Source organism: Alosa alosa, chromosome 16 (assembly GCF_017589495.1).
Source record: "Alosa alosa isolate M-15738 ecotype Scorff River chromosome 16, AALO_Geno_1.1, whole genome shotgun sequence".
Taxonomy (NCBI): domain Eukaryota; kingdom Metazoa; phylum Chordata; class Actinopteri; order Clupeiformes; family Clupeidae; genus Alosa; species Alosa alosa.
This window is the reverse complement of record NC_063204.1, coordinates 14753255-14761133: the sequence shown is the minus strand read 5'-3', so window position 1 is coordinate 14761133 and position 7879 is coordinate 14753255. Positions and strand designations below refer to the sequence as shown.

Genomic DNA, 7879 nt, shown 5'->3' with positions numbered 1-7879 from the left:
ATGGCTGGTGTCAGAATTGACCAGATTATTTTAAAGTTGTCATTCAAATATGGTAACTACTACATTATTGTAACTGTAAACCTGAGTAAACTGTGAACTGAGCTGAATCAATGAGTGACAAATGACATTAAATCAATGAGACATAGCACTCAAATTTTGTTTTGAGCGATTTATAACTGGTTATAAACAATTAAGAAATATATACTGTGGTCAGTAGATGATCTTGCCTCTCTGACCAAGAGGCTACATCTCGACCTTGGAGTGCATTCTTAATGTTGACACTGACATGCTTTCCATTTTAAATGAGAACTTAATACTGGTTATTTAATGGCTAATCCAGAGGCCTCGTTATTCTTCTCTAAGGACAAACAACTCCACAAATATCTCCGCAATGTCAGGAGGGTGACGTGCCTTTGGTGGGTAAGAATAGCTCCACAATGGGGCTCACTGCCCTCTTCTTCTGTTGTCTGAGAACAGTTGTTACTAGGACAGGGGGAGAAAGAGAGGTAAGACGAGGAGTCAAGACAAAGCCCAGCAGTAGACTGTGAGAGGTAACTGGCTACCGTGAATTCTACACAGACCTAGATTTGTATCACCTCAACATGAGTGAATTCACTGGAAGCAGGATTCCATCACCCTGTTGAGCTGAGAAGTGTGAGCCATAAGACAAAAGGCCTGCAAGACTGGGTCCAACCCCCAGTCAATATGGGGAGCCAATCTGCATATGAAGCTATTGTTGTTACAGTCAACCACAACATCACTGTTGTAGGTGAGTAGAAGTAGGAACTCATTGAGACATCTGTGATGAGACATTTTAAAAGGAGTAGGGTACAGTGTGGCAGCTGAACTTTGAGTTGTCAAATGTATGTGGGCTTTTGCTGAAAACAGTCATCAAACATCAAATGTTTCTAGGTCAATTGGTCTGTAGGCTATATTTAAATACAAAGGCAAGGTGAGTCACAATGACTCCTCACGCTATGTTTATGGGTTCACCAAATGATCAGACTATATGATTTAAATGGAAGTAACATCCCAAAACTTGGCATGGCTTTTGATGGAAACATGACTTCATATATGCTACATGTGAAGCCTTGCCATTTGAATAATCCTGAAACTCACTGTAACATGTGGTGTACTTCTCTTACAGGAAAATTATGGCTGCTCATTATGGTTTTCCTGCGTGTTGTCATCCTCATCTTTGCTGGATACCCACTCTATCTGGATGAGCAGGACAGATTTGTTTGCAACACAATTCAACCAGGCTGCTCAAATGTGTGTTATGATCTTTTTGCTCCATTCTCTCTCTTCCGTTTCTGGCTGTTTCAGTTTACCATCCTCTGTCTGCCATATGTGACATTTGTTGCCTACATCATTCACAAAGTGCTATCAGATTATGTTGTTTTCTCTGACACTACTTCACACAAGATGAAATCCATTGAAATCCAGCAGGGATCTACCCAGAAAGGAGCCCTGCGCAAGGCAAGTCACATTCAAGCAGAGCTCAGCATGTTGAGGAACTTCAATGGAGCTTACATCCTCCAGCTGCTCCTGCGGATTTTTTTGGAGGCAGGATTTGGGGCAGCCCACTACTATCTATTCGGTTTTTACATTCCCAAGCGCTTCTTGTGCCAGCAATCACCTTGTACAACTACAGTGGACTGCTATGTCTCCAGACCCACAGAGAAAACTGTCATGCTGAACTTCATGTTGGGGACAACTGCCCTTTCCCTTCTTCTCAATATTTTGGACATGATCTGTGCCATTAAGCGCTCAGTGAGGCAGAAGTCCAAAAGGAGGATGCTAGTGCGGAATATGTATGAGGAGCAGCAGTTTTACCTCTCACCGGCAGAAAGCCACGGAGCCATTGATGCTAATGTGTCCACAGTGGAGGAAATGGTGGCTTCAGTAGCAAATGGAAGTTTCAGGAAAAGAGGGATGAGTAGGTCCAGCAGGGATGATGGTGTGTCAGCACATCTGGAGGATCCTCCTTGTGGTCGAGGAACACCTCTTGTTCCCATGCTGGGTCCTGTGAATGCTAACAGTGGGGAAAATGACTACCTAACACCCACTCAGGGAGAATGCCCTGAGAGAGAGGGCAGTGATGTGGCACTGTGTCCTACAGAGCAAATTGGTACGCCCAGGCCCATCCGGGTCAGTAAACGGAGCCGTCTTAAACCACCCCCACCACCCAGACGGGATTCTGTCGATGTGGTAACAGCAGCTACTGCAGTCTGTACCAGAAGAGTAGGACACTACACATTGGTAGAGATGAGTGGCCCCGACATGCCCTCAAACAGTAGTGACAACCAGGAGAAGAAGTCGGAGTGGGTCTGACAGAGAGACATAAATACAAAACAAATCAGAATGCAAACCCATTCTCTGTGTTCTCTGTCACAAGCTTGTATTCTCTGTGAAGGTAAATTGTATATTAACTATTGGTTTATGTATTCAAAGGTTAAAGCGCAATACTGTCATCACAAAGTGCTTGTACACAAGATCCTTGGTACAGCTCTTCTCCAAATGTTTTTTCCCCCTGCGCAGCCCACCTGGTTTTGTTTGCATCACCATCCCGTTTTGTCTCAACAAAGGCATACCTTGACCTGTCTTTACCCCACTCAGAGGTCAACAATCATTCTAACATTGTGCTGGAGTTACACAGCTGTAAGGCTGAGAAAAGCGCTTGGCTCAGTTGTCTGTCACTGCATCTACCATTTATCACCATTGACATTGTTATTCATTCTTACTATTGACAATCTAGCTGGCTGTCATGACAGACTTTTTACCACTTTTAACATCCTACAAGAACTTCATACCCAAGGAAGTCAGACCTGAAGCTGAAGATTAGCAAAACAATTACAAGGCAGACTTATGAACGGTATTTATGGAAACGACTTGTCACACTATTTCAAGGTGCTTGGGGCTTCAGTCTGAGCTTTGGAGATATATTCAAACCCTTAAAATAGAGCCTTGTATAACTGTGTAATGTGAAACCTCTGTGATGTCCAACCTTCCCCCATCACCACTTTAACCCCTCTGCCATGCTATCCACTGTCAATCTCAGCCTCTCTCTATTGACCTTGGCAGCCCAATATCACAGAAAAGTAGACCTAACAATTCAAGAATGTGATTTTGATTGGTGTTCTGGTGTATTAAAATATAATGAAAACTCATCTGAATGCTCTGGAAGCAATGGCACATGTGCAACTCTCCCTTTGAGGATAGGGAAAGGCCTCCCTCTAGTGGTGTACTACATCACATTAGCGTTAGGACTGAGGATGTGCATTTAGGCTAGAGTACAAATGAGCTAAAAAAAAGAAGGTATTTGACACATGCTAACATTTGTACCATAATCAATCATCGATATGATTAAATGTATTTTGTCAGTGGTATCATAGGGTTATATTTTTTATTTTAAAAGCAAGTTTTTAAGTTAATACAACTCTGCATATGTACTACCACAGCAACTAAAGAACAATGAGCAGACCACATATCAAGGCATGAACACATATCAAAAACAATAAGAAAAATATATGTGCAAGATGGATAAAGTTTTAAAAGGTGGTTAAGGTAAGTCTATTTTGGGCATTTTGGTATTGTTATTGTTTGAATATTGCTATATAAAAATGTAGCATCCCCTCTTTGCAAATCTGCAAAATCAAAAGTTTACTTCTTCCTCAAAGTTTCTCCTTCCCTTTGTTATTTAAAACTACACTGGGTGAAATTCCAAAGCAAGAAGTAGAGTCAAGCCAGTTACAGTAGCATAGTATTACTTTTACACAGTAACACTGAAAGCCAGTCTGTTTAATTGGCAATTCTGAATGTTGAATCCCAACAGCTTCTGGAAATGCCATGTGTTCACAATATTACAATGATCTACTATTTATCCTAGGTTGATTCTTCTATTTCTCTTCCATATCAACCAACGCAACCAAGAGCTATTTGGTCATTTACTAACTTCAGTAGTATCATATCTACAAATCCTGAAGTACTGTAAAATCTACCAGTATGTGGAAAAACTACATTTTACATTATAGTACTCATCTGCATCATCCTGCAAAATGTAATACAGTAGTATTCAATGATGACACACACACACACCATTCTGACATTTTTATTGCTTTCATTATTATACTGATACAAGACAGCTTATTGATTTGATTTCTGAAGCATGATCATGAACAAAGGTCATAGCAATTTTAGTGTTAGTTCTTTTTTTTTTACTGGAGTTAGAGAGAACCTGGCTCCCATAGTGTCGTTCAGTGATGAGCGCAGCAACCACACAGTTCCCTTTTACATGGTGGATCTAAAGGTAAACAATGACTGGCAGCAGGCAATGTTTTGACGGTTGAGCTCTCTTCAGAAGAAAAGGATAAAAAAAAAAAAAAAAAAAAAAAAAAAACAGACCCAGCCCTGTCCAGCAAATTTGCACAGTGAAGACACAATTGTAAAATGTGCTCTTAGACAGATAAATCATGTTCCTTTTCTCTGCACAAGTGATATGAATTCACAGTCAAGTGCTGATTGTAGTGATTGACAGTCTTTCATTAAAGAACTAATGTACTCAACATTAATTTATCAACACTTCTATTGACATACACATTTTAGTAAAGACCCTGAGAGCTGAAGAGGAGGGAAATAATATGAAATCATTCATAAATCAAAATGAAGATTTAACATACAAAATCAAAACAAAACACTCTACCCTACAGATTCACCAAGAACAGCTGAACACAATAACTTTCACAGTTTTATATAAGAAATCCACTAGAAAGACATAAAATAACAAGAAAAACCCCAAACCATACACTCTATCAATACATGAAAACCAAAGTAAAGCTTTAGATCAATAGTGATTATTGCTAGGAAAAAGTCTCAGATCAAGGCTCTAAGACAATTGCGTTTGAATCCTTTTCTGCAGCATATATGTATTAACACATGGCTTTTCTCCAGGTTGTATTAGCTCCATTAAGGAGTTAACCCAAGTTATAATAAATATACTTAAATGAATTTGTGTGCATTCTTGGGTTATGATACATGCACACTGTTGGTCTCTCTCCAGTTGCTCGCCCTCTCTCTCTCTTATACACCCCACACCCCACCCCCATCAACACACACACACACACACAGACCGAAGCTTTACCATACCGCAATGCATACGAACCCAGTGCCTTTACAATGTGTGTATTTACACCCTAATCATGGATGGACCAACCACAAAGAGGAATCTCATTACAGACTATCATTTCAAGAGCACCAAGAAGAATAACCTTTTGTAGTATCTTTGAAATTATCTGAAATTATTCTGTCATATATATAATCTTGTGTGTTCTTAAACACTCTTTTCCATGGTCCCGTATGTCAATAGGGTTTTGAAAAACAAAAAACACAAGCTGTTTTGAGGTTTTTGCAGTTTGAGGTTCCTTTATGAAGAGAAATGAGACTTACACATCAGGAAAAATACTTTAAAAATGTAAAATTATGATGGACTAGGGTGATGAGAGGCAGCAGTACGACACTGTTCAAGTTCACAGTGAATACGTAAGGGTAGTGTTCTGACAGATAAAAAAGAGAGATATCTGTAGTAAAAATTTAAAGGAAACAACAGGATCACAGGTAAGGCTTAAAGTGAAGGTGTTATTGTTTTTGGAAGACGTTTTCAAACAGGAAAGTGTATAGAACAAAACCAAGCAGGGAATCTAATCTTCCTAGGCAAATATTGCCCATATTTACTGTTGTAAATATAATTTCTTCAATGATGAAACAAAACAAGAAAAACACTGACAACATTATTCAGTTACTCTATTCATTCATTGCACTCCAACAGAGGTCATTGGAGTCATTCTGTTAGTGGAAGTTTTATGTATTCTGTAGGCATAAAAGAGGCAGGAAAGAAGTAATTTTGATGCCCCATGTGACCAACATATTATATACACAGCTATGGGAAAAATTGAGATCACTGCACATCCTACGGTTGCTGAGTGACATTCGAAGTCATTTGTAATTTTGAATATGACCGTCAACTCATTCAAACGTCACTCAGCAACAGTAGGATGACATCAGAAAAAATGTGCAGTGATCTCTAATTGTTTTCCAGAGCTGTATGTTGTTGTTGAGCTCTTTATTAAGACTCCCCCCCCCCTCCCCCATCTTCCAGTTACGAAAACCCTTGACAAAACCTGACACAGGCTTGCATTCTCATTGATCAGCCTCTTCAGTTCCAGCCAAGCTGGATCACACACACACAAAAATGTCATTCACACCCTCTCTAACATTAATATAGGTATTCTGTTTATTGCGTCTGTAAAGTCATTTAAAAAGATAATCATAAAATACTGAGCTTAAAAAACCCATTCAGCACATACTGATACAGACAGAGCCCAAAGAAGTAGCAAGGCACTTGGAAACACCATTATGCTCTGAAAGTCCACGCGGTCATCTGATGTGTCCCTTTATATTTAGTTTCCGCAACACTTCATTGTATGGCACAGTGTCCAGCAAATCCGCAAATGTTTCACTGCATAGAAAAAAAAGAGCACCTCAAAATAAATTGGGGGCTCTTCCCTTAATCCACCCCCACAGAAGGATGCTCAGCAGATGGCTGCATGTGCTCAAGGGAAGGCTTAGCAGTGTGGATCTCAAGTAGTCCCTGGATGAAACCATTACTGGGGGTATCCACTGAATCCTCTGGCTCTGGCTGAGGGAGGGGGGTCTTAGAGGGGAGAACACCTACTTTTCGCACTGCTTCCTCAGGCATTTGAGAAACTGTATCTGGCTCAGGATCAACTCCAACCCCTGATCCGGGCTCAGCCTCAGTTCTCGAGGTCTCTGATGGGTCCTCCACTTCGGGGGCTTCTCGAGGGTCCTCTGCAGTAATGACTTGTGCGAGGCCTTCAATACTTAGCCTGTCTGTGAGCTGTGGGCTCGACTGACCACTGTGCGCCTCACTCACTTTCTCCGTCGCCTCACTCTCATGCTCATTCTCAGAATGAGGGTTGGTGCCAGGTTGAGAGCTCTCTCCTTCACTAGCGGAGCCCCCTAACGATTCCGACCCCCCACCATTGGTCACCTCGCTCTGAGGTTTTTGGTGGATGCGCTGGTGGCGAACCAGACTGTGCTTCAGGGTGAAGGTGCGCTCGCAAGTAGTGCACCGGTAAGGCCGTTCTCCTGTACGTAAAAAAATCAATCCAAAATCACTCAATCAAAATCAATCCAAAATCACTCAATCAAAATCAATCCAAAATCCATTCCAAAAGGCAGTCCAACTTGTCCCAAACTCAACATCACAATTTAATTCAAATCAATTGAATTCATTTATGTAGGACACATTAACAATTGTCTTGAGGGGCTTTTGGGGAGCTGGTGATGGTGACATTGAAAAACTCCCTTTTAGACGTTAGAATTTAAAGGAGGTGGGCCCTGGACAGTCTCACTTGGTAATGTTCCATCACAAGTTTTAAATGCATTACACAGTGAATATTGAACTAAAGCTTGACTGTAAAAAAGTATATCACAAACAGGAGCATGCTGGCTCACTGTTTCTAAACATGCACAGTCCTTTGACGTCATGTTTGGTAATCAAACGCACACTTTTGATTTGCCAAGGTTCAGAGCATCAAACCAAGCTACCAAAATTCCTTGCATGATTCCAATTACTTTGGATAAACGTGTCTGCCAAATTAATAAATGTAATGTAAATTTAATATTCCCAAAAGGGCATTTTCTGACTAATCAGTTTATATGCCACGATATTCCGGTTAAAAGAGGCATATGCCAGTGGTGTTATTCAGGTTTTTAGTAAACAGAATATGAGCTTAATTGTGTTATGGCAGTTGAAATAAGGTGTTTACACGACTCACACACAATCAGAATATTGTCATTA

General features: G+C 40.6%; 2 protein-coding genes across 5 annotated transcripts in view; one reads left to right on the top strand and one right to left on the bottom strand.

The window, feature by feature from the left end:
- Positions 1–524: 524 nt before the first annotated feature.
- LOC125309668 (gap junction delta-4 protein) lies at positions 525–2391 on the top strand. Its single transcript, XM_048266723.1, has 2 exons — positions 525–769; positions 1148–2391. Exons 1-2 carry the CDS (start codon positions 706–708, stop codon positions 2332–2334), a joined length of 1251 nt encoding a protein of 416 aa, XP_048122680.1. The 5' UTR covers positions 525–705; the 3' UTR covers positions 2335–2391.
- A 1704-nt stretch (positions 2392–4095) lies between these two features.
- Positions 4096–7879, bottom strand: part of rreb1a (ras responsive element binding protein 1a) — a 37842-nt gene continuing 34058 nt past the window's right edge. For all 4 annotated transcript variants that reach the window (XM_048266721.1, XM_048266720.1, XM_048266719.1 and 1 more), the window contains one exon: positions 4096–7164. In XM_048266721.1, coding sequence (XP_048122678.1) covers positions 6563–7164 — 602 coding nt within the window. In that variant the 3' untranslated portion in view covers positions 4096–6562. The remainder of the gene's footprint in view (positions 7165–7879) is intronic.

Excerpts from the sequence above, each read along its gene's own strand:
- LOC125309668 (XM_048266723.1), top strand. The coding sequence starts at position 706 with ATGGGGAGCCAATCTGCATATGAAGCTATTGTTGTTACAGTCAACCAC. Across the intron at positions 770-1,147 it reads CCACAACATCACTGTTGTAG|GAAAATTATGGCTGCTCATT; the intron begins GTGAGTAGAAGT and ends CTTCTCTTACAG.